Source organism: Lithobates pipiens, unplaced genomic scaffold (assembly GCF_037356315.1).
Source record: "Lithobates pipiens isolate NorthernLeopardFrog02 unplaced genomic scaffold, aLitPip1_a1.2 Scaffold_18, whole genome shotgun sequence".
In the NCBI taxonomy this organism is placed as follows: Eukaryota; Metazoa; Chordata; class Amphibia; order Anura; family Ranidae; genus Lithobates; species Lithobates pipiens.
The window spans coordinates 432,728,759-432,756,720 of record NW_027507758.1 but is presented as its reverse complement, the minus strand read 5'-3'; the positions used below and the strand labels follow the sequence as shown (position 1 = coordinate 432,756,720).

At 38.8% G+C, this 27,962-nt stretch overlaps 2 protein-coding genes across 7 annotated transcripts in view; one reads left to right on the top strand and one right to left on the bottom strand.

The window, feature by feature from the left end:
- VEPH1 (ventricular zone expressed PH domain containing 1) overlaps positions 1–27,962 on the bottom strand; it is a 554,211-nt gene that overhangs the window by 418,691 nt on the left and 107,558 nt on the right. Inside the window, exon 5 of one of the 6 annotated variants that reach the window (XM_077488097.1) lies at positions 4,200–4,276. The exons of 4 other annotated variants lie outside the window; for them this stretch is intronic. In XM_077488097.1, coding sequence (XP_077344223.1) covers positions 4,227–4,276 — 50 coding nt within the window. In that variant the 3' untranslated portion in view covers positions 4,200–4,226. Of the gene's footprint in view, positions 1–4,199; positions 4,277–24,613; positions 24,773–27,962 lie in introns of those variants that run through there. One more of the 6 variants, XM_077488096.1, reaches the window with a different exon arrangement.
- On the top strand, positions 756–20,647 carry PTX3 (pentraxin 3). Its single transcript, XM_077488098.1, has 3 exons — positions 756–1,040; positions 1,503–1,976; positions 17,419–20,647. The coding sequence occupies exons 1-3, from the start codon at positions 932–934 to the stop codon at positions 18,027–18,029; spliced, it is 1,194 nt and encodes a 397-aa protein (XP_077344224.1). The 5' UTR covers positions 756–931; the 3' UTR covers positions 18,030–20,647.

Genomic DNA, 27,962 nt, shown 5'->3' with positions numbered 1-27,962 from the left:
GTGGATCAAAAATTCACATCAAGATTTTTAGCTAGGCAATGGGGTGTCATTCACAATAAATGAAACTGCAACACATTTGGAGCAAGCGCATTGCAATACTCTGTAGCAAAGCACATGTTTTACTGTGTGTTGCCATAAAGCACAAAAATAAATGACTGCATTCTTTTTTTTTTTCATCTGCCTGGAGTTCAGCTTTAAATGAAACACGCTATTCTGAATTAGACATTTAAGGACCAGGCACATTTTGCTAGTCAAGCATATGAACACTCATATTACATGTATTGTTGTATGTACATGTAATGTGTACATTATATTAACAAAACAAAAAAAAACCTAGAAAAACCTATTGTATGTATCCATTTTTGGTAACGTTAATAACACCACACACACACACACACATAAAAGTTAAATACATAAATGAAAATAAATACTTCTGAACATTTACGCAAACATCAGTTTAGGCGATTTTAGAGTTCTCTTAGCGAGTAAAAAAAAAACAACATGCCAGACTTGCATCGAGCCCAAGCAATAGAGGAAATTTATAAAGCACATATGGAGTGGGGAAAGATCCCTGATGCTTTTTATTTGATATTCCCCAAAGATTTGTGTTACCCCCATGCAAGTTCGACTGAATGGCTGAATCCACCCACCACATGAGCCATTAAGGAAAACTTGTGTAATCGCCATACCTCCAGTGCTTCCACCCCCTAAAATGACTGCTATTACGTAACATCATATTCCACAGAATACTGCCACTGAGCAATACTGCAGCTCCCTTCTGATTCACCTGGCTTTTGCATACCATTTATTAGGGGGCTTCCTCCTCACTCTCCACAGAGCCACACTCTGCTTTGCTTTAGAGAACATCACTAGCACAAAAGGCAGCAACTGCAATAGTCCACAGTTCTTCACTGTTAACTTCAGCAAGATCATGATGGCACTACAGATATTCATTTGTGCAATTTTATGTCTGCCTTCTGCTCTGACTATTGCTGTAGATGTTCAAGAGCTGGATAATCAGATACTATTGACCGGAGAAGGCAAGTACTAAAAGCTTTTAGAAACTTTTTCCTTATGTTTTTTCTTATGTTTTTAGTTATTGTTCTTCAAATTGGTTTACACAAATGCTTGTTTTGTGTAATATCTATATTTATAGATATTACATTTACTTTTGTTTAAATTGCATCATGAATGCTTATTTGTTTTGTGTAAAAAAATAATAATAATAATATATATATATATATATATATATATATATATATATATATATATTTCTTTATTCTTAAAGTTGTTTCACACATATGCTTTTTTTATCTTTATTCTTCAAATTCTTTTACATGAATGCTGCTTTTGTATCACTTTTTTTTGTTCATTCATAGGAAACTTAAGCTTAGTGTTTCTCTTAACAGATGTAAGAATGTAAGAATTGCCAGCCATTTTTAAAATGTTTAGCTAAGCAAGATAACTAGAGGCAATTAAAACTTGTATCTTTTATATTATAGTGACTTTACCAGATTGCAAACAAAAAGAACACACAAAATGGGATAAGCTGATGACGGTGCTGGAGAACTCTCACATGAGACAGAATATGCTGCTTCAGTATTTTGAAGAATTTAAGGTGGAACTACAGATTGTGAAAAAAGAGCTTTGGCACCTACGAGTAAACACATCGGGATCATGTAGCGACTGTCTCAATAGCATTACAAAAGATTTTTCAAGCTTGCTGGATTCGAAGTGTCAGCCACAAAACACTTTGAATAAAAATGTGGAACAATCAATTGCTGTAAATCAGGACATAGCAGACAGACTTCTACGCATTGAAAATCTCTTGAAGAAAAGAGAAGAATCAGATCAGAATAAAGTAGAACCTGCAGACGAACCACAGAGCGATTCTGTTTTCGCACAAACGTTAGATCCAGTTCTTCAAGACCTCCTGCAAACACAAAACTTGGTCAACCAAAGCCGGTTACCTGCAGGTAAATAAACTGTACTAGGTAGTAGTCATTGTATTCCTAACATGTGCATGCAGTTGTTCTTTCTCTGTACAGAATATTGATCGTTATTTAGGTCGGTGTGCAAGAGGCTTCACATACATTTAAATGCAAGTTTCTTCAAATCGCCTTTCAAGGAGGAATACCAGGTACAGCGTTTGTCACGACTTGTCTCAGATCCAAAGACAATGCTGACAAATAGGAAAACATTTACGATCATCTCCAGATGTGCTGAATGTCTTATACTGTGAGCTATTGTAATCTTTGTGTCTTTTGATTATAAGTCAGACAGTTAGAATTAGATTTTGTACAGTGTGGTATCTGATATAGCTTCAGAACAAAAATGTGCACCAAAGAAAGGGGAGGAATTCAGCTCCGAGAACTGAGCCAGCAGCGTTACTTCCACAGGCAGTCAAAAAGTGCTGAGTAATCCTTCTTCAAGATTAGTTCACTGTCATCCAGATACTTTTCCTATTAATCTGAATTGTAATAGAAAACTTCTGCTAGGAGTTGGATTTTCCATTGGATATTTAATCTGGCTGCCCCAGCACTTGAAAGCCAACAATGGTAATTAAGTAGGGTTAGAGGACTATAGAATATACATTGGGGGTTATTTAAGAAAGGCAAATCCACTTTGCACTGAAAGTGCACTTGGAAGTGCAGCCACTCTAAATCTAAGGAGTGGATCTGAAATGAGTGGAAGCTCTGCTGATTTTACTATCCAATCATGTGCAAGCTAAAATGCGGTTTTCTATTTTCCTTGCATGTCCCCCTCGGATCTACAGGGACTTTACTTCCAAGTGCACTTTCAGTGCAACTTCAATACACTTGCAGTGCAAAGTGGATTTGCCTTTCGTGAAAAAACCACCATAGGAGTTTATTTACGAAAGGCAAATCCACTTTGCACTGCAAGTGCACTTGAAGGTGCAGTCGCTCTAAATCTAAAGGGTAGATCTGAAATGAGTGAAAGCTCTGCTGATTTTATCATCCAATCATGTGCAAGCTAAAATGCTGTTTTTTTATTTTCCTGGCATGTCCTCCTCGGATCTACAGCTACTACTTGCAGTGAAAAGTGGATTTTACTTTAGTAAATAACCCCCATAGTCTGCTATGTAGCTCACAGTCAAAAGAACTACAAAAAGCACAAAAAAATCCTATAGCGACTGCTGTTTGACTTTGCAAATGGCAAAATATTTGCTATTTTATAACGTTCTAAAAAAGAATTGAAATCTTTGAGGTTTTGAAATATTGCCTTATAGGCTGTAACTGCATTGAAGAGTAGCCCTTGCCTTGCTTTCACATAAGACAAACATGTCTCTATAAAGGATGATCAAAGCCAACATAAGAATATCCATACACATTTAGAAATCACTGAATAATTGAACAAGCAAAATCTCCATCCACAATAAAGTGCATGGATGGAGGAACCTACCCTGCTGTATTAAAAAAAAACTACAGTACCTATGGCTGTCTGTATACAAGAAACAGTGACTGCCTCTGATTACATACAGTCGCTGTCCAGTAGAGAATTTTCCACCCTCCTTTGATTTGTCAAAATTAGTCCAGCTAGGGGGTGTCATCTGATTCAGCAGGAATTGTGAAAAATAAAGTCATGCATGACCACCATAGATTGTTTTTATGTATGGTACACATTGTAAACTGGCTTAATGACAGAGTACATCTAGTTTTAATAGTAGTATAACCAGTAAACAGATGATAACTGCGTATTCAGTAAGGACTGCCAGAAAGTGTAGTTCCCTTGTTAATGTGTTCCGTGCCTCTGCTGCTGGAAGAGCTCTGTATCCTCAGTGACATCACCTAATCATCAGCTTTGTGAATTAGAGCTGAGGTCCATCTGGAGACAAATCAATCCCTCAGTACAGCTGGCTTCAATCATTGCCTTCTGACCAAAAAAGGATGTGTCATTCAATAAAGAAATGCTACATAATACTAGAATTACGAGGGCTGGTTTGATTGGAAACTGAATGGCCAAGCTAGGAGCAGCAATATGGAAGTTCTGGCATTTGCCAGTTGGTCTGCTGTAGCCAAGACATCTTATTGCTAGGAATTCATATAGAACATTGTTCAAAGCTATGCTCCAGTTAGAAATCTACATATACAGGTAAAACACATATATTTGAAATGTTTATCCTTTTGGATTATTTCCATATCATTCAGGTACACTTGTGATTCTCATTCTCCTGCAACACTTACATAGCCTGGAGGATGACACCCTCAAGTCTTCTGCTCTGTGGTTTTGTGATGCTGTAAACACCTTCTTGTGCCTGAAAAATGTTAGGATGACAATAAAGTGCAATGTTTTATTGCATGAATGGCTCATTGGGGGTTATTTAAGAAAGGCAAATCCACTTTGCACTGCAAGTGCACTTGAAAGTGCACTGAAAGTGCACTTGGAAGTGCAGTTGCTTTAAATCTAAGGGGTAGATATGAAATGAGTGGAAGCTATGCTGATTTTATAATCCAATCATGTGCAAGCTAAAATGCTGTTGTTTTTTATTTTCCTTGCATGTCCCCCTCGGGTTTCTACAGCGACTGTGCACTTGCAGTGTAAAGTGGCTTTTCCTTTAGTAAATAACACCCATAGTGTTGTTTGCCAATGTATAATGTATGGGGGGGCTAACGGAAGTCAAATAGGAGATTTCTTTAAAGGTAATTTATACTTAATCATTAAATAATCTTAGAATTATATAGTCAGCGGTCTTACCTAATGCACATATAACCTTTATTATTCTGGTTCAAATGTAATGCCAATATAAAGATTTATTTTTTATTTTTGACAGTTCAAAGGCTACCCAATATGAAATATTGAAAATTAGATAATATAAAAAATATGAAATAATGAAAAGGAAGATGTCAGGATGGAAGTTACAGCTAAGACTCTATCAAATTCTGTAGGCTATCACTGACTCCAGGAAGCAATGCTAATTCCAAACAGAGCAAGCCTAAGCAGCATTACATATGCTTCAGTATCTGCCCTTTGTGCCAGCAATACATTGTACAGTCAGCCAATTGCAGCCTCCAGCATCAGATGAGAGCCTCAGCTGTGAAAGGTAGCAGCATTCCTGACAGGTTCTCTTTAAACCATCTGAGACACTAAATATTAGCAGTGTCAGAGCTATTTTATATCACTAGCTGAACTAACTTCTGCTAAAAAGAAACAATTTAAAAATAAGAACTCATGCAATAGCAGACAGTACCCATTCTTCCAAATCAGAAACTTATTTGGCATGTTGGCAAATTAGGCACATGTCTAATGCCGCGTACACACCAGCGGACTGTATGGCGTACTTAGTCCGTCATACAATCCGACGGACAGTCCGTCATACTTTCCACTGAACGGACTTGACCACACACGGATACCCAAACAGTCCGTCGAAAGCTTGCGCGATGACGTGTACAGCACATACGACGGGACTAGAAATAGGAAGTCCAATACACAGCAAAGCCCCCTTCCGCCGTGTAAATCCTTTCTGGGCATGCGCCATTCTTAGTCCGTCGAACTAGCATACTGACGAGCGGATTGTCCGCTGAAACCAAAGTATGACGGACAGAATTTCGAAAAATCCGAAATTCTTATTACGCCGGACTGCACGCTGAAAAAGTCCGCTGAAGCCCACACACGAGTGGACTGTCCGCTGAAATGTGTTTCGACGGACTAAGTACGCCATACAGTCCACCCGTGTGTACGCGGCATAAGGCAGCAATGCTATGTGCAGCTATGTTGAATTTTGCCACTACATAACCAAGCAATTATCTGATAATACTGGAGAACGGGTCAATGTAAAAAGGATTAAATCTGCATGGTGTACGCTTGGGTGGTGATGTAAGCTCCAATAGAGGCTTTCAGCAACAACACTTTTTGAGTCATTGTTCACCCAAAGCAATTTTCTGCTTACTGATCCATATTCTGATACCTTTTTATGTAAAAGGTTTATAAATTCCCCTTTACTGCTATCTGTATAAGTGAGCAGTGACACTGAAGTAGGCCTGCCAAATTAAGATGAACTAGCATCATAGAAAGTCTAGAGAGTCTATCAATGTCTAACTAGTCTTGATTGATAGACTTGTATGGACAGAGAGAAACAGTAAATTACAATCTTTCTGTGGCATCACTAAGTAGAAAGCAGAGACAACCTTGGAAAACATGGCTGTCTCCATATACATATCTAATTTAAAAAAAACACAAGATTGTTTCCATTAGGCTGATTCAATTCTTATGTATATCTAAAAAGCTTCAAATGGTCTGTAGATTGACTTTAAAGTAAACCTATCGCAGACCTAAGCAATTCAATTCTTAGTATAAATTGGCCAGGTTTATGACAGGTTTACTTTACATCATATATTCACGTACTGAGTATTGTTTACTTTGGACGCAATGTTGGTGTCTAAAATCTTTTGCTGCATGAAGAAAGGCCTGTTTCTTGTATAAAGGCATGTTTATTAAGTTTGCTTTTAGGAAGTCATGTGGCATTTGTCTCTAGCCAACATACATAGTTCTACATTCTGGATAGTTCATGTAAGTTGGCAATTATTCTAGCTGTCATTCAACCTGGTAAACACATAGGTTTATGTCACTTTGATTAAGCATGCTGCATCTTAGACCCTTTAATGTCTGCAAAACGTAAAACATCCAAATTAACCCAAATTCTCTTAGTGTCAAGGAGAAATTGTAGCCTCAAGAGCACTATGAATAAACAAAACATGTTTTTAATTGAGAAATTTTATAAACATGTGGTCAGGATATTGGATTATACATACACAAAGAAAATTATAGGATACAAAGGATCAAATTGTATTAGGAATATTGAAATCTCAAGTCAAATTGGCATTAGTCCATTATTTGGCCATCCAAATGTATTTAATCCTTTTGGCTTGATTCTGTTATAAACTCGCTAAAAATTGATTGGTAACATATTGTTCTTGAAATGGGGCTTATTTCCATGATGTTTTGGTATTATTTGAGCAAAACATGTAAAAGCAAAAAAAATAAAAATAAATGATTTATTGCTGAAAGTTTCTGATTGGAAAAACTTTATGCATTAAATGTGTAGATACATCTGGACTGCATTAGGTTTAGTGTATCTCTGTAGTGCTTACATTTTAATTTAAATCTAGGATACTGTAATTTCGGGTCCTGATTATAAGCTATTATATTTTTTTCCTAGACCAAACAGAAAGTACTTCCTACAACAACTTTTTTTTTTTTTTTTGCACAGTACAGTATATTCCTGATCTTCAGTATCATATTGTCCTCTTTTAAAGTATATATATTTACGGTATAAAGCCTGTATTCCTTTTTGTTTAACTTTGTAAAGAGAGAGAAATGGTTAAAAACCATATCAGGTTATGCCATTTTTGTGTTGTTGAGAGAGGGGATCACAAACCCCACAAAAAAAGATATACAGGTGAATGTGAGAGATGACATAACTAATGGAGCAAGTGATGAGGTGGAATCCTTACAAAGGGAGGAAAACAAGGAGAAAGTAATACTAATTGGAATGATGGCAAGGATGGGTCATTATAATGGAGGATTTTTATTATCCAGACATAGACTGGGTGGAAGGAACTGTGCATTCATCAAAGGCTGCCATTTTCTAAATGTCTTACAGGACAATTTTATGGGTCAGATGGTAAATGCACCAACAAGAAACAATGCGTTACTAGACCTACTAATTACCAACAATACAGGCCTGATCACAGATGTAAAAATACGGGACAACTTAGGAAACAACGATCACAGGTCAATTTGTTTCAGCATAAATCACACAAATAGGAAACATAAGGGGAATAAAAATACACTGAATTTCAAAAGAGCCAACTTCCAGAAACTACGCTCCTTGCTAGAAGATACTAAATGGGATAAAATTCTAGGAACAGAGAACACAGAGGAAAATGGGTGTGCTTTAAGAGCATATTAAATAAGGGTATTAGCCAGTGCATCCCAAAGGGTAATACATTTAAAAGAGCTAATAAAAGCCCTGGGTGGCTTAACGCCAATTTAAAAATTCATATAAAAGGAAAGGAAAGGCCTTCAAAAATACAAGGCTGAAGGATCATCATCAGCATTACAACTGTACAAAGAATGCAATAAGAAATGTAATGGTGTAATCGGGGTGGCTAAGATAGAACATGAAAAGCGCATAGCGGAGAAGAGTAAGAAAAATCAGAATAAATTCTTTAAGTACATGAATAGTAAAAGAGAGAGGACAGATCATATTGGCCCCAAAGAGAATGATGAAGGGATTCTGGTTACAAAGGATGGTGAGATGGCAAAGGTTTTGAATGAATTCTTCTACTCAGTCTTCACAAGGGAAACGGGGGACTTCAGTAACCAAAACTGCAATATTTATCCACACGACAGGTCACAAGAAGCACCCCCATGGTTAACAGAGGATAAAACCAGAAACAGACTTGAAAAACCAGGACCAGATGGTTTGCACCTGAGGGTCCTTAAGGAACTCAGTCAAGTATTTGCCAGATTGTTGTTCCTAATTTTCACGAACAGTCTACTGACTGGTATAATACCAACTGTAGCATCAATCTTTAAAAAAAGACCAAGATATATCCCTGGGAACTAGCCTAACAAAAAATTGTTCTTGCCAAACAAATCTATTAACTTTCTATGAGGAGGTGAGCTGCCATCTAGATGAGGGAAGGCCTGTAGACATAGTCTATCTGGCTTTTGCAAAGGCTTTTGATACAGTTCCCCACAAACTTTTACTATACAAGCTAAGGTCTGTCGGCATGGACCAAAGGGCGAGTACCTGTATTGAAAACTGGTTACAAAGGCGAGTTCAGAGGGTAGTGATAAATGGGGAGTACACGGAATGGTCCAATGTGGAAAGTGGGGTCCCTCAGGGTTCTGTCCTGGGGCCAATCCTATTTAACCACTTCCGGACCGCCACACACCGATATACATCCTTACTTTGAAGAGGAATATCATTGTTATGGCAGCAGCTAGCTGCCATAACCCTGGTATCCTCTTGTTCGGACGGCGGTCCGGTTTCCGATAATAGTGATCTCTCTGGAGGATTCACCGCGAGATCACTGTTATCGGTGGCAGGAGAGGGGCCCCCCACCGCTCCTGGGTACCCTCCGCTGCTTACCAGGCGATCGGATGTTCACCCTTGCTGGGCATGGAGACGAGTGAGGGGAAGATGGCACCCACCTGTCTCCATAACATTGCAGGGCGGAAGCAATGTCAAAACGTCACTTCCATCCATAGCTCTTAAAGGGACTTTTTTTAATGGCAATTAAAAAAAAAAAATGTATTGCATTTTAGTGTAAATATGAGATCTGAGGTCTTTTTGACCCCAGATCTCATATTTAAGAGGTCCTGTCACGCTTTTTTTCTATTACAAGGGATGTTTACATTCTTTGTAATAGGAATAAAAGTGACACAATTTTTTTTTTAAAAAACAGTGTAAAAATAAAAAATAAAAAGGTAAAATAAATAAGAAAAACATTTTTTTTAAATGTCCCGCCAAGCTCAATTGCAGAAGCGAACGAATACGCGAGTAGTGCCCGCATATAAAAAATGTGTTAAAAACACACGTGTGAGGTATAGTTGCAATTGGCAGAGCGAGAGAAACAATTCTAGCCCTAGACCTCCTCTGTAACTTAAAACATGCAACCTCTAGAAATTTTTAAACGTCACCTATGGAAATTTTTAAGGGTAAAAGTTTGTCGCCATTCCACGAGCGGGCGTAATTTTGAAGCATGACATGTTGGGCATCAATTTACTCGGCGTAACATTATCTTTCACAATATAAAAACAAATTGGGCTAACTTTACTGCTGTTTTATTTTTTTATTCAAAAAAGTGTATTTTTTCCAAAAAAAGTGCGCTTCTAAGACCGCTGTGCAAATACGGTGTGACAGAAAGTATTGCAACAACCGAAATTTTATTCTCTAGGGTGTTAGAAAAAAATTTATAATGTTTGGTAAGTAATTTTCTAGCAAAAACAACACATCTCAAAAAGAGGCTTGGTACTTAAGTGGTTAATGTATTTATAAATGACCTGGAGGATGTGATAAACAGCTCAATATCAGTATTTGCAGACGATACTAAGCTAAGAAGGGCAATAGCTTCTCTGCAGGATGTGGAAACCTTGCAAGACGATCTGAACAAATGAATGGGTCGGGCAACTACATGTCAAATGAGGTTTAACCACTTCCCACCCAGTCAATGTACATATACGGCCGGGTGGGAGCCGTCTACTTCTGAGAAGACGTTCAGGAACGTCCTTCAGAAGGAGGGGGATCGCAGGCGCGCGTGCCCGCGCAGCGGCGCGATCCCGATGTGCTCGTGTCACCCGGACACGGCGCATCTCGGATCGGCAGGAGGGCTCTGTGATTGGCCCTCCTGATCACATGACGGCCGTGTCCAATCACGGCCGTCATGTGATGTAAACAAACAGCCGGTTGCTAGGCAATCGGCTCCTCCTCTCCTCACACAGAAGTCATCGCTGAGGAGAGGAGAGCAGATCGCTGCAGCCGGCTGGTGATCAGTGAGTATGAGCTGTTTTTACAGCTTTTTACTAACTGATCACCAGTCTAGTGTAAACACACAACACACCACACAGTGTAAACACACCTGTCACCACAATACACATGTAACCACACATGTCCCCAAAACACACATGTCCCCAAATAATAAAAAGACATGTCCCCAAATAAAAAAACACATGTCCCCCACATATGTCCCACTAAAATCACATGTTCCAATGATTATCTGCACACATATGTACGTGATCACCTGCACACATATGTACATGATCATTTGCGGACATATGTCCGTAATCACACAAACCAATTATTATACACTTAACAGATTTTTTTTACCAAAAACATGTAGCAGAATACATTTTGGCTTAAATTTATGACAAAATTTGATTTTATTGGATTTCTTTTAAAATAGAAAAAAGAAAATATAGTTTTTTTTCAAAATTTCCGCTTATATAGCAAAAAATAAAAAACGGAGTCGTGAATAAATACCACCAAAATAAAGCTTTATATGTGCGAACAAAATGATAAAAATTTCATTTGGGTACAGTGTAGCATGACCGCGCAATTGTCATTGAAAGTGCGAGAGCGATGAAAGCTGAAAATTGGGTTGGGAAGGAAGGGGGCGAAAGTGCCCTATATTGTAGTGGTTAATGTAGAAAAATGTAAAATAATGCATTTAGGTGGCAAAAACATGAATGCAATCTACTCAGTAGGGGGAGAACCTCTGGGGAATCTAGGATGGAAAAGGACCTGGGGGTCCTAGTAGATGACAGGCTCAGCAACGGCATGCAATGCCAAGCTGATGCAAGTAAAGCTAATAGAATTCCGGCATGCATTAAAAAGGGAATTAACTCCAGAGATAAAACGATAATTCTCCCGCTCTACAAGACTTTGGTCCGGCTGCACCTGGAGTATGCCGTCCAGTTCTGGGCACCAGTCCTTAGGAAGGATGTGCAAATCTAATAAAGGGACTGGAGGATCTTAGTTATGAGGAAAAATTACTAGCGCTGAAATTTTTCTCTCTGGCGAAGAGACGTTTGAGAGGGAATATGATTTCAATGTACAAATACCATACTGGTGACCCCACAATAGGAATACAACTTTTAAGTGAAAGGGCATTTAAAAAGACTTGCGGCCATTCACTGAAATTAGAGGGAAATTGATTTAACCGGAAACTGCGTAAGGGGTTCTTTATGGTAAGAGCGGTAAGAATGTGGAATTCTCTTCCACAAGCAGTGGTTTCAGCAGGGAGCATAGATAATTTAAAAAAAACTATTAGATAGGCGCCTAAACTACCACAACATACAGGGATATACAATGTAATATTGACACACAGTGCACACACACACAGGTTGGACTTGATGGACGTGTGTCTTTTTTCAACCTTACCAACTATGTAATAAACAGGAAGTGAGAGGAAATCAACCTAAAGTGAGGGGAATTCCAGTCACTTCCTGTTTTGTTGACAATGGTCACCAGGACAAATAGAGAGGGTGATACATCCAGTGGGGACACAGACAACAATAAAACTTCTGAACACATCCCAAATCTATTGAAAGCTAAAAGAAAAAAAAGAAAAAAAAACGTTTAACATATACTTTATTAGGTAACCTGGTTAGCATCAAAACATTTAAATGAACAGCTAAACACAAATAGTTTTGCATTTAGTTGCAGTGACCATCAGGTGTATGAAGCAGCTCTTGTATGGGAATACAGTATAACCAAACAAAATAAGGAACTTTTTCAACTCAAATTAGTATGAAAATACCTTTCTTCACCTGACTTCCAGACTAAAGTTGTCTTATTGTGGTATAGTATTATATTCTACATTTCTTAAGCAGTCATTTACCACTTTTCATGACTTTTGTCTACTCAAAAAACATAACAAGGAGGGCTGACTGTAAATAACCTAATATAAAAAAGATCTTCAAATGGCAGAGATTTAGCAACAAAAAGAAAATCTGGAAAATAATAATCCTGAGATGAGAGATGTTTTGTGACAGTAACACATATATGCTATCTCACCTGAGTCTTAACACTTAATCTAATCCTTATGCATAACCTCTTAACCTCCCCATAACACATAAAGTATACCTAAGTTTTGGATAAAGTGAAAAAATTTTACTGTAGCATTAACTGTCAGGCTTTTATGGCTGTCCACTGGGAAGATTGATCCTCTTGTTCAAGTGATCATTGTCATCAAGACAGAAAATGATTTCTAAAGCCACAGTTTACATGGGAACAGAAATGGGAGTGGGAGGAGAATCTTTCAACTTGGATACCTTGCCAGTGAAAGCCGTCTAAAGCCCCATACACACTATTCGATTAAAGTCAGACCAAAGTAGTGCAGGAGCCTTTTCTAAAGTTGGACAGACTTGTGTAGTATCAGTTAAGACAGCTCTCATAGGGAAACATGGAATTTCACATGTCATCCAACTTGAGGTCTCACAAGTTGAACTGAGCCTAAGACCCCATACACACTATTAGATTTTCTGTAGATTTTTGTCTTCAGATTTAACAAAACCATATAATATGAGGTCAAACCTTAAGAGTTTCAATTTGTATGCAATCAGGCAGGCCCTTACACTACATGGTTTTGGTAAATCTGAAGACAAAAATCTACAGAAAATCTAATAGTGTGTATGGGGTCTTAGGCTCAGTTCACACTGATGAGACATAGGATCCAACTTGTGAGACCTCAAGTTGGATGACATGTGAAATTCCATGTTTCCATATGAGAGCTGTCTTAACTGATACTACACAAGTCTGTCCAACTTTAGAAAAGGCTCCTGTACTAATTTGGTCTGACTTTAATACGACTTCAATGCCATAGAGTGCAAAACGTCACATCATAGTCGGACTCCAAAGTTGCACTGAAAGTCGAGCGACTTTCAGTGCAACTAGCGGCTAGTGTGACCCGAGCCTTAGAGGAGATTTCTCTTAACTTTTGAGAGATCACTTACTCGTCTCTCGAAAAGATACATCATCATCACAGTGTAAAAAATAGACAGGATTATGTTTAGCTCATTGTTAATACTAAATATTGATTTAAGTCTTGTCTAGAGATTGGATCCTGGGAATTTTATCAACCCAACTTAAACCCTAAAGGCACAAAGGTGTACTGCCCTGGCTGCACCAATGGCAACTTTATTGCTATTAATATGTCTCCATGACTTTACCTCCAGAGTACCTTGAAGGCCTAAATGCTGTTATATACATTATAACCAGAGCTCAGGAGTTTGAGTTGTGGCCAACTCTGTACAACCCTATTGATCTATTGATGCGATTGGCTAGAACTAGAGCCTCAACCGAGAATTTGCATATTATGGTATAGATATGGATAAAGGAAGCAAGAGAGTGATACCTTCATTGTGGTCAGTATAAAGAAAAATAAAGTCAAACTACTGCAAGGAGATTTTGACAATGGTGTTCTCTGAGAAGTGTCAGAAGTTGGAGATTAATTAAAGTAGTATGAACAAAGCTTGTTTGGCCATATTTCTCCTATAAATGACAGGAGTGCACTTAGTTTTGCACTCTTGTGACCCTGATTCTGCCAACAGTGGGCTGAAGCACGTTGTCAGCTGACATCACAGAGCCAGTCCAGGCTCTGCAGAGATACTGACAATAATGTCGGGATCCTACCAGATGCCTGACCAGCAGACAGCTTACCCTCTCAGTGTGCCACTAAGAGCCTGAGCTAGCCACTCAGCCACAGAGGTAGATGTGGATGTTGAGCTAGCCACTCAGCGACAGAGGTAGATGCGGATGTTGGATGATGCCTTAACAAAGCCTTAAGGAGAGGAAGAGGATAAAGGCATTGCTGGGAATAGTGCTCTTATCCTTCTGAGAACTAATAAATACCTGTGTTAATTTTATGCATAAGTTAACAAAATTGAGGGTCTTCTTTAAAACAGGAGGTATTTACATATCATTTTCATCAGAAATAAAAACGATATTTATTCCTCACCTGAAAAAAAGGTGTAGAGACAAGCAAATCAATCCTATGTGCCCCAGTAGACAACTGTATCCTGTAATGCTGTTATATAACGTAAATACAGCTAACGACCTTCATGATCTAAACTACATATGCACACATTTATAGTTGGAAACACATATGTGTCAGATCTGCAAGCATAGAGGATGTAGCTGTAAGTTACTCAGGCACTGAAAAGAGGCTTTCAAAGAAACTTTTGCAACTGGGTTTGATTTCACACAAAGTCTGGAGAGAAGCCAGCGAGGCTCTTAAGGGAGTTTCTAATCACACTGTTATTGGTCTTTTTCAGAACTGTTTTTAATTTTACCAAGCCCTTGACAGTCAAGTCAAATGTCTGTTAATGAAATAGACTATATCAGACGGTGTTTCTGATATATTTTTTTTGTAACAAAGTGAACAAAAGTGAAGGAAAAAGTTATATTCAGTAAGTTTTATCTAAACAATTAAATGGAACAAATCATGTGTTTTCAGAAATTGAGTAAATGTGGAGTCTTTCATTTGTTCCAACTATGAGCATGGATAATTTAAAGCCACACTGGCTCTATGCACAGGAAATGAGTCAGCCGCATTCCCTGGAGTTGGCCCCCTGCAGGCTTCATTAATGGAGTGCTATTTTATTAATCATGACAAACTAATGCTCCCCTGCACTTTAGCTTTCATTTTGTAATCTTTTAATTTCTTTTGGAGTTTGGTTATCTTTGTTTGAACACTAGTAAGTGTTTAAGATTAGAGCCTTAAGAAACATGAAACTTCAGTGAAACTTTTATACAGTGAAGTATCATTCTAATGGCATATGACCCTATTAGACAGTTACATTTTAACCTTTCAGCACACTAGAGTTCCATAAGTATTAAATACTTCAAATTTTTTTTTTCAAAGTTCTAAACTTCCTATATAAATTATTAACTATATGTAATTTGCACATACCAACAGACCAGTGTGCATGTTTCACAATGGAAAACTAAAATTATTGGTTTTCAGCGACTCTTTGTTACAACAAAGCTAAAGAATTTATATTCACTTTGAATTTAGCTTTTCACACATTTGCAATGAATGTTTGCCATCAAGATCATTGTTCCCTGTGGTGACATATGTGCTATAAAGGTGCGATGCTTGTTGCCAGGGCTATAATTATTATAAGGCACTTGTAGGTGCATGCCTTTGGCATCAGGGTAAAATCAGACAGCAGCAAAGCATATACCGTAATTAATAGTAAGAAGCAAACAATTTGCAAGGTAGCTGAATACAAAGCCCCTCGTCGCCTGAATATTTAAAAACATATTTGTACAGTCAGAGCAGAATCATACATGTCATCAATGAAACTTGCCCCAAATTGAATTATTTTCTAAAGGTCAGACAGTTGTAAATGCTAATATTCAAGTAAATCAAACATTTTCAAAGATATAGAACTAAAAGGCAAAACATTTTATTTATTTTTTTCTGGATGGAGTAAGGGAGGTTTATAACCCTTGTCAGTTTTTTTGCCATCTGTGGGGAGAGTTACTTTCACTTCCTGTCCCATAACCGAAATAGGAACCGAGAAGAAATCCGTCCAAAGTGAGGGAATCCCTGCTTGTCACCAGGGTCACCAAAAATAGTGTCTGCATTGGAAAATGTTCCCCCTATTTTTGTTCTGGTGACAATTCAAAATGTAGGGTTTTTTAAACTTTTACTTTTGCTGATATCAATAAATATGACAAATAGAAAGGGTAACTCTCCCCAATGGGGTACAGACACCAATAAAAATGTCTGCATTCTATCCAAAACTAAAACAAATAAATGATCCTTAGTTATTCTTCAAATATTCTCCTTATTCAGTCCCATCAATTTTAACACTTGTGAACAAAAAACACCAGAAGGTGGATTGTAAATTGAATAAGTAATGGTGAAATAAATTGTAGGCTCTGCGTAGATTAAATAACTGCAGACTATGGACACTGAAGTATTTACATATTTTAGTACTTCACAGCAAACAGTAAGGGAGCTTTTAGCAACTTAATGACCTTTGTAGATGTATGCACTGTGGAAAAAAGAATCATCACATTTTACAACACAGGCACTAAAGTTGCAGCTTTTCACTGCTTATTGTCTCTTGTGGCAAGGAACTTTGCAGCCTGCCAGTTTTCTAATGTAAACAAAGAGCATGTGCTGTAAGCTGTTAGAAACGTCTGAAACTAAATTTGAGGATGAATTACTCAACAGTGTCTGCAGCTGCAGAGATCAATGAGGGATTGTTTTAAACCTATTTTACCATAGTATAGGCACAGATTTACTAAACTTAGACAGTATGCTGTTTATTTTTGAGCATGTGTTTTATTTATTTTTCTTTCAGGAAAATAATGATGTGACATGATTGCTAAGAAAGAGATCCATCACAAAATTGCCACCTGTTTGTTTTTAAAAATTGTTTGAATAAAAAAAAAAAAATCAATCAAGTAATCAATGAACATTTGGTAGATGGACTTGTTGACTATAGATACTACTCTAACATATGTTTATGTAACACTTCCTTTGTAAGGATAAACTTATTTCACCATTTTAAATTTCCTTGTATTTAATGTAATTTGATAGAGGGGCTGAAATGTATCATGTGCATGAACTAATACAGAAGTTTTGGCAACAAATATCTATGTCTGCTTTTACAGCCATAACATAAATCCAAGTATGTCCTAATGGTAAATCCTTACATAGAAAACAAATTGTATGCAACTACAATTTTCTTTGACTTGATTCAAGAATAGGAGGGAAAACAACAATGATCTTGTAGGCATGTACTTGTTCTTGGCAGTTTGAGCAGATAGTGGAACAGTGGTGAGTTCCCGAGTAATAATTATGCTTGTTTTAAAAAAAAACACAATACATGTTCTAACATCACAGCATGTGTCTGTTCCCTTATTTCTTTCAGACTGTGTCACAGCTATATTATTTCCAATGAGATCACCCAAAATTTTTGCAAGTGTGTTCCCTAAAGAGATGTCTCTCCAGGCCTTTACGTTTTGTGTGTGGATTAAAGTAACAGAAGCTTTAGAAAAAACCATCGTCGTCTCCTATGGCACCAGACGTGACCCTCATGAAATCCAGCTGTATTTGAAGCATGAGTACCCTGTGTTGGTTGTGGGTACGGAAGAGCTATCTGCAAACAGTGAAATCCAAGTAGGAGAGTGGTATCACTTGTGTGGTACATGGAACTCTGTAGATGGCAAAGCAACACTTTGGGTCAATGGGGAAAATAAAATTGCTACTTTTGGATTGGCCCAGGGTCATATGATTTCTGACAAAGGTCTATACCAACTTGGTCAAGAGAAGTATGGTTGCTGTGGTGGAAGGGGTTTTGATGAATCATTAGCATTCTCTGGAGAGATCACAGGCTTTAATCTGTGGGATTCTGTCCTCGATGACGAAGACATTGTAAAATCTGCAGGAGAATTTGGCTGTGAAATTCAGGGGAATGTTATTGGATGGGGAACAACACCAATTCAACCACATGGGGAGGCTGAATATTTTCATCAGCACTGATAGCTTAAAAACAATGGATAACATATAAATTAAAGGTTAATTCCAATGAATATGTTTATGTAAGGGGAAGAAGAGAGGAAGAAATGGTACTCTATCCTATTTTTATGATGAAAGTCCCATGATCTGACAATGTAAAGTTCCTGTCTCTAAACCCTGGGGCTTATTAAATAAAATTGAAGTAAAGAACATGAGTAGACAACTGTAGGTGTTGCCAGAAGCAAATGATAAGGTTTTACCTTTTATTTTATGGAAAAAAAGAACAAGAATGCACATTGGTTGCTGTGGACAACAACTTCACATTTGTTCTCATCTGCTCTTCAGTTTTAATAAATCAGCCCCCTGATGTCTCCTACACACTGCTTAGAGTGTCACACTGACACTTTCTTCAAAAAAGTCTAAAAGTGCCCACATACTGTCCAATTAAGGATAGAGAAAGATAATTTCCAACTTCTTGACTTGTCTTCTCCTCAATCAATTTTCTCACAAGGCATGAGGCCCATATCAGTTGGATTTGGCCATCTTCCAAGATGGAGAATTTTCAGGCAGTCAATTATGAATATATGAAGCTAAAGTAAGACATTTAGGTGCTGACACTTAGATTACACTGCAAATGGCAGGCCATAGAAGAATTACCTAGGAACGGAACATTTGGAACACTGGATTAGGTGACCACATGACCAATCATGAGTTAAAAACAGAGGTTAGTAGAAACAGAGAGGCTGCAAGGATCTGTAACTTATTCAAACACTTTTGATAAGCAACTATCACAGGTAATTTCAAGCCATATAGTATGACATATTACCTTGCATTGGTTACAAAACTCTATTCATATAGGGTAAAGATGATTCCCATCTGTAAAGTAGCAAGATAAAGAATCCAATGAGTTATTTGCTCCCTACTTCCCTACCACATAACGCGTTAGGCTGGAGTTCTCCTTTATTGCCTTTTTTATGGAAACCAAATGGCTTGTGTCAATTAAAAAAGTGCTAGGAAAATGTTTTTCCCTGGTCCAAGCACCAAACTAGCCAAATCCAAATGTTCAATCTAAATATCAATGAAATACTCAAAAAGTTTTTATATTTAAGGTAATATTAAAGCTTACTTTTTTTTTTTTAAATAATAAAGAGGTTATACTTACTAACTCTCTGCAATGGTATTGCACAGAGCAGCCCTAATACTCTTCTACTGGTGCCTTCTGCCGGCACTCCTGATTCCTCCTCTTCGGTGAGTGCCTCATAAAAAGCCGCTTTTTATGGGGGCACTCACGCGGGCTTACTCCTGAACCACCCTGTCTACATCCATAGACCCCGCTATCTTGTCACAGGATTTGATTGACAGCAGTGGAAGCCAATGGCCCAGTAAAGGGAAAGAGCAGAGAGAGCTATTTCTCTGGTGCACAACGCTGGATCAAGATCGGGCTCGGGTAAGTATAAGGCTGGATGGGGAGGATCCTGCAGCACAGAAGATTTTTAACCTTCATGCATGGAATGTAATAAGGTAAAAAAAACCTTAAGGCTTTAGAACCACATTAAAGGCTGAGTTCACCTTTTCGGACAGCATTTCGCTTTTCATAATAAATAGAAGCCTTTTCTAATGTCCTTTCTGCCACAATTATCTTAATGTCCATAACTCCCACTTATCTTTTCCACGGACACTTTAAAATTTCATGGTTTTTTTTTTTAATGAAAAAAAAATGCTTTTTACTGCCATCAATTCCTGCTGATGATCTCCCATCATACATTGCTTGCTGCATCACAGAATAGGCAGGTTTTATCTGGACCACACCTCATTACTATACCACCTCTTGTTTTATTTCCACCCACTTTCTGTAGAAACGCACCACACTCTCTGTCCACTCCCTCCTATGTATTTATACACTATGCAATCTGATTGTACAATCTCTGTACATATTTCTTTAGATTTAGATTTACCCAAACTGTGGAATAGGAGGACCCAGCTGAATAATACATTCAATTTGTATCAAATCAGGCAGGCCTTTACACAAAGCTGATGGTAGATCTAAAGGAGATTGCATAATCAGATTGTATAGTGTATGGTGAGCTTTACAAAATCCAGATGATTATCCTGTTTTCAGCACTACAGCTCTGCTCCAGATAGGCTGTGACCACTCAGCTGCTGCACGCTCTACCAAATAAACAATCTGTGCAAGATGAAGGAACAAAAAAAAAAAATCACTGGCTGTGTATTTAGTGAGAACAAATAATGATATATCGACTCATAATGAGTGTATCTAAGCACAGAAGTGGGTGGGGGAGGGGTAAGGCAGGTGCAGTCTGTGTTAGGCTGGCCATACATTATACAATTTTCTTATTAAATTTCCTTTATATTTACCTTCAACTATGTAGTTCAAGGGCCTGCCTGACAGCATAAAAATTGGAAGGTATTTAGGTTTTACCTTATGTTATATGGTTTTGGTAAATCTAAAGGAAAAGTGTTCAAGATAATTGTATAATCTAAGGCTAGCCTTAAGATCAGCTGGTGAACTACTTCCTTCTATTGGTTTTATCTCCTACAATATCAAATTCAGGATGAGGTGGGAAGTAATGAATGAGTTTTCTATGAACACACCAAGGGCTGGGGTAAGGCCTGTCCTGAAAGACAGAGAAAGCTTTTTCTTTTCTGCACAAGAAGTGCATTAGTGGTATGCTGGTACATAGGGCAGCTGGAATTCTGGATTTTTTTTGGGGGGGGGGGGGGGGGGGGGTAAGGTGAACTTATCCTTTAAGTATGTTTACACCTGTATGAGATATGATGGCTGTCGAATTTATGGAAAATCTTCAGCGAATCACTGTAGACAGCTTATCTTTCCTTTTCTCTAATCAGTCCTGGGGCAACAGCAAGCTAATTAATCTCTCTGATCATATTTGCCATGAATGCCATAAAATGTGAATTGCAAATATGCAACGACTCCAATAGACTTTATTAAACTAACTATAGTCACTTGTTTAAATTAATCATTATACAGTATCTGTAATTATTTCAAACTGTACTATATTGTAAATTGAACTAAATTCTACTGTATTTTTGTAAAATTTTACCATAGGATTTTAAGAATGCTAAAGTTTGTTCACACTGTCACAATTCTTAATTCTGTGGAATAAAAAATTAAAAACAACTGTCACAGTTCAGGTTACATTTTTTTTCTGCAACAAAAATACATATATTTTGCAACTATAATGATTTTTGAATGCAAAGTATTATATTAACAAAACATTATTGGAATATTCTTACTGTGGAATATTAAACACTGTATTTCAGGAATAATTATATTTTAAGACAAAATGTTAACTATTTTTATTGTTTTCACTTTGTAACAACATCTTTTGATCTCTTGATGATGTTGTATTCTGTTTAATTATTCTAACCATATTGTTGTTTCAAAGCTTTTTCTATAAAATAAATTAAAATGATGTTCTTTGGCTGTATGTTAATTTGTGCAGCTTGTATCTGGATGCACATTAGTACTATTTCAATATATCTTTGAGTTCTGATTCATAAAACAAAAAAGAAGATAAAAATGGTAATGCTATGAAGCTTATAGCCTACTCCAATTACAACACGATAATTAAAGTGGTAGTAAACTTTTTTTTTTTTTTTATTGCTGACAGACAGGATACTTATGACAGCAGAGACCCTATCAGTCTCTTCTGTCAGAAATGCTTCCTCCTGCCTGTCAGTAGTCATGTACAAGGAGCTGCAAATGCGCAGCTCAGCAGACATTTATGGCCCCACATGTGTGGGAGTGACGTCATTGTGGCCCAGCCATTCAAGCATTTGATGGCACAGAGCCTGGAAGGAAGACAGGGCAAAGATGGAAGCATCCGGGACCCACCAGATCAATCACAGTACAGCGCTGGAGGGCTCAGTATTATGCTAGGTATTATGGCATAACCCACCTGGGGGGCCCTAATAATGATAGCAGACTTTTATTGTTGCAATGGTCAGAAATGTAATGCTTTCTTGAATAGGCAAAGCATAAGTACTTTAATCCCCCTGTCTCCAGAAGTATGTACTGTGCTAATGTTTACGTTGCCCCCCTAACATTCTGTTCAGCATAAGATGTGGCACGCAAAAGCATGTGACTCACTATATGTGACAGCACTGGCCCAATTAGCAACATCATGCGGGAAGTCCAACTCCTGTGACACATTGAACATTAATCAAACAGAGAAGAGCCAAGATCCTGATGATCACGGCTGATCACTCAGGGGTGCCAGTTTATGAAGCTGAGATGAGGAGTGGAGAACATGTTCTTCACTTCTCATCACAGGACACACCCTTCTGTCATTCACTTTTACACAGATGACCAGTTTATGAAGGTGAGATCCGAAGATCTCACTGACCATGTCTGTAAAATATCTCTGTCACAGATTATCCAGTTCAGATGTGGAGAATAGGGATGAGAAGCTGCTGTGACGTGAGGAAGGAGGCTTCTTTCTTCCTAATATCAGCAACAGCAAACAGAGATTGATAATATAACTATAACTATATATGTTTAAGTGTAGAAATATATATATATATATATATATATATATATATATATATATATATATATATATATATATATATACATACATACACACACACACACACAGTATAGTTATAAAGTATTTTCTTTTAGGACCCATGCACATCTGAGCAATGCAGAATTGTTGGCAGAATTCTTCCCACAATTCCAAGTTGCTGTAAAATTGTGTCAAAATATATATATGCTCTTTTGAGTGCTATTCATGGTTAATGTCACCCCAAATGCAGTTAGCAGACATGCATTTTACCACACCTTTTGTTTGACAAATACACTACAAACGTGTCAAAATGCGCATTGAAAAAATGCATAACGCTTCATTAACCACTTCAACACCAGGTACTCCCCCCCCCCCCCCCCCTCCTGCCCAGGACAATTTTCAGCTTTCAATGCAGTCACATTTTGAATGACAATATGCAAGTTATTGCCATAAAAAGTTTTTGGGGACCTGGGTCCTGCTCCAGGGGACATGTATCAATGCAAAAAAAAAGTTTTAAAAACGGGTGTTTTTCGGGAGCAGTGATTTTAATCACTTCAGCCCGGAAGATTTGGCTGCTGAATGACCAGGCCTTTTTTTGCGATTCGTCACTGCATCGCTTTAACTGACAATTGCATGGTCGTGCGATGATGCACCTAAACTGAAAAACTTTTTGCTATAATAAACATCCCCATTTTTTTTTTTTAAAAAAAGCAAATTTTTTCTCAGTTTAGGCAGATATGTACTCTTTTACATATTTTTGGTAAAAAAAAAAAAAAAAATCGCAACAAGTGCATATTGATTGGTTTTCACAAAAGTTATAAAATAGGGGATAGATTTATAGTATTTGCATTACTATTATTATTATATTTTACTAGTAATGGTGGTGATCTGTGAATTTTATCGGGACTGCGACATTATGGCGGACACATCGGACACTTTTGACACATTTTTTGGACCATTGGCATTTATACAGCAATCAGTTCTATAAAAATGCACCGATTACTGTAAAAATGGCACTGGCAGGGAAGGGGTTAACACGAGGGGGCAATCAATTGGTTAACTGACTAGGGGGGGGGGGGGTGACCTCCTTTTAGGAGCTCCCAATCTGTCATTTCTCACAGAACAGAACAGGGATTTGTGTGTTCTGCGCATTCCTGCCATCCCGATCCCGCGAGCCGACATACAATGGCGGTGATTCGCGGGATAATGCCGACCTGCCACAGTATAATGACGGCGGCTGGTTGGCAAGAGGTTAATAATGCTTAAAGTGAAACAATAAAAAAGAAATATTCCTTTAAATATCGTGCCTGGGGAGTGTCCTTAGTATGCCTGTAAAGTAGCACATCTTTCCCATGTCTATAACAGTGACACAGCAAAATTTAATTTCTAAAGGAAAAAATTGAATTTAAAACTACTCGCAGCTGTAATGTATGGTCTGATCCCAGCAATATAGATAAAAATACCCCCCCAAAAATGGCGTGGGTGTCACCCCTCCAGATTCCATACCAGGCCCTTCAGGTCTGGTATGGATATTAAGGGGAACCCCGCACCCATTTTTTTTTAAAATATCATGGGGGTCCCTACATACTCTGAACGGCAGTATATATACTATACGGCCTGCCCTACATACTCTGCAGACAATTAGGCCTTAGGTGTTGGTGGTACCAGAACACTGTAAGCCCTCACAGTTACTCTTGTTGGGCGCAGGAACGGGCCCTACTGTGAAATATTGCAGAAAAATTGAGCCTTGGGCAGTGGTGGTGGTGGTGCCACAACATTGTAAACCCTTACAGATACTCTTGTTGGATACAGGAACAGGCCCTTCTGTGACATTTTATATCAAAAATTTTAATTACATGCCCCTGTTAAACAGGGGCAGAAAAATTGGGCCTATGGTGGTGGTGGTGCCACAACACTGGGATAAGATGGGAATTTTCCCCTAATGGGGTTTTTAGGCAGCATTATTTACTAATTAACAAGCATGATGCATGTATGATAAAATATTTTTAATTGCATAAGTATATGTTGTAAACATAACAATTAAGATATAACCATTAGCATATATACTCTAGTAACAAGGACTATTGAAATTTGTACACAAGATGCAAACACAAACTTGTCTATAACACTTGACATATTTCATGCATCTATGCATAGACAGTGACTGACGCGTTTCAACCCCTAACACTGGGGTCTTCTTCAGAGGTTTTTGGTTTGCTGTAAAAAAATTATAAAATTATTACATATTAGATTCCAAATCTTGCCCTGGTGTCTTCCAAAATGGCAAAACATATAGAAAGTGCATAGTTACCAACTCACTGTGTATAAAAGAAAAGGAATCCTTCCAAACCAGAGTTTCCACTTAAAGGACTTTAAAAGATCAAGGACTTTAAAAGATCAAGATCAACACCCAAGGTGTGGTGTCAACCGTCCGCAGATGTACTGCTAGCAGATTGGCTGCAAGTACTTGGGACACTATTGCTGCTATACCTTCATTCCTCTCAATGCAGGTTTTTGAGAGGACTGGAGATATAGTAGGGTTGGAGATCCCATATGAGGAGCAAGGAGAAGTCTGCCTTTTTCTTTAAAGTGGGTCTTTCAAGTGCTGTTGCCAACGGACTGCATGGCGGGTCATCATATGTCTGGTCAAGCATGCGGTGCCCAAGCGGCTGCTGTTCTAGCCACACTTGATCCGCTTCAGTTACAAACAACAATGGTGCGATCTGCTGCACACGTGTCGAAAAAGGCCCACAACAAGGAACTTTTAAAAGTTGGTGGGGATTCAGCAGCGCTCTGCACCTGCAGAGCTCTGTGGTGTGATACAATAGGGTGGCTGCCCTTAAGCTGCCCCCTAAAGGACATCCTGCCTCAATGGAGTTGTGCCTCCTCCTCCTTCTCCTCCTCCTCTCAAGCACCTAAGTACAGTCAGTGACCTCATCATCCTCTCCCTCCTCGTCACTGGAGAAAACTTGGCAGTATGCTGGGGAACATGACTGCCAGTTTCTTGTCCTTCTTAAACACCCCCTTTCTAGGCTCACATTACTCCTTTCCTCAACGTGGGAACCAACATCTGAGTCTTCAAATCGCTGTACATCCCCATGCAGATTGTACCCAACACTGTGGTTGAATAATTCTGGGAACTCCTCTGTGCATGATGGTGGGACTATGGAAGGATTGACTGTGGACAAGGAGCGGATGGAATTTGCTGCTTTGGTAGCTGCGTTGGAAGGCAAACTACCCTGAGCCTGGGTGACAGAGGATGAGGAGGATGAGGATGGTTTTTTTATCCACTCCACCAACTCTTCTGCATGTTATGGCTCAATAACACGGCCATCAGCAGAAAAAAAGGACAAGCGTGCCCCACGGCCACCTGTAGAGGATGCACCATGTCCACGACCACTGTTGACTGTAGACACAGAGGCTGCTTGCCCTCTTTTAGTGGCCTGTGAGTGTCTGCCTCTCCTTGGTGGCCTTTCGGACATGATGTATTTTTTGTTTAGCAACATTTTCCATGATGCTCAACTACACTGAAGAGTGCATGAGCATCATGGGAAATGTAGTTCCAAAACATCAGGAGTGCCAAGGTTCGCCATCACTGGTCTATAGTCTATGTTAAATGCAGAGCAATATATATTATAGTGTGTGTGTATATATACACACACACACACACAATAAATAAGTAAATAAAAAAAATGATATATATATATATATATATATATATATATATATATATATATATATATATATATATATATATATATATATATATATATAAATATATATACTGCCACTAACTGAATAACCTGCCTGGTTAATCTAAGTCAAGCTATCTCTCTGTCAACGCCAACAACAATACATACGGCCACCGTGTAAGCAGCCTTATATAGTGTGTGGCGTGGACTTAATCCCCCTGAGCCAAGCCATGCTTTTGGCCAACTATGGCTCTCTTAGCAGAGCGTGCTGGTCAGGTGCATGCAGGTCAGGTGCATGCTTTGGCCAAACAACATACAGCAATGCACTGTGATCTTGCAGTGCATCATGGGGCATTCCACAGCGCATTTTCTGCAAAGGCCCCATAATGTTTGCTGTTCGGCGAACCGTCGAACCCCCGATGTTTGAGTCGAACTTGTGTTCGACCCAAACATCGAGCTCATCCCTAGTAAATACCACATAAAAAGGCGCTAAAGTAAATTCACAGAAGGAAATACATGAAATGCATGCGGTAATGAAGTAGTGGTCTAGGCATGCAGAAATGATGAAAGTTACATATTTAGTCATTTTGAAAATAGATACAGGTCCATCTAGTTCAACAAATAAAAAATAAATCATACAATCCTATATACACAACCCTTAACCCACTGTCAGGGACATGGCAGTCACATAAAGTGCAATGTTTCCCAGAACCTACATGGATGCTCACAGAGAGTTCCGAGACGTGCACGAGTGTGCGCTGTGTGTCAGCACACACCAGCGTGCATCGCCACACGCACGCAAGTGGCGTGACAGGCGCTGACGCCAACGGCCCTATTTAAGGCAGCTTGGGACTAAAGGACATTGCTGGATTATCTCCTCAGCTTCCCTGTGCGCCTTGACCTTGCTTCTTGATTGTGATTACCCGTTGTGACCCTGCTTGCCTAGACCTCGCTCTTTGATCTCCCAGTTTGACCCTTGGCCTGCTTCTGAAAACTGCCTCTGTTTCCTGATTACTTGGCTTGACCTTCGGCTTGTACCTGGACCCTGCTTGTTCCTGTCTTCCGTGTTTGACCTTGGCTCATCCCCGTTTATGCTCTGGACTGACTTATCCGTGTATGACCTCAGGCCTGGCTCCCAGTTTCTCCATTTACCAGAATACAGCAAATTCAGCTCTGCCTGCTCTGGTCATCCCTCAGTGGCCAAGTCCATCTGACTGCAAACAAGCACCTGGCCAACCGTGCTTCTTTGGGAACCTCGCTCCCTGTTCCCAACTCCAGGGACGCGCTGCACTTGGCCGCAAGGGGAGCTCTCTTAGCATCTTGATCTCCATACCTGCAACTGACACCCACAGTTGAACCAGAGGAAAGCGAAAAACCCCAGCAAAGCATAATCCAATTTGCTGCAACAGGGAAAAACATTCCTTCCTGATCCCCCGAGAGGCAATTGGATATTACTTGGATCAACTTTACCTCTAAATGTCAGTAGCCAGTTATATTATGTACATTTAGGAAAGAATCCAGGCCTTTTTTTAAAGCAATCTACTGAGCTGGCCAGAATCACCACTGGAGGGAGTCTGTTCCACATTTTTAAGCTCTTAGGCCGCGTACACACGCGGGGACTGTTCGCTCAACTTTGTCCGTCAAACAGTTTCAGCGGACAGTCCGCTCAAAATTAGCATGGACGGACTTGCCCACACACGACGAACGAACAGTCC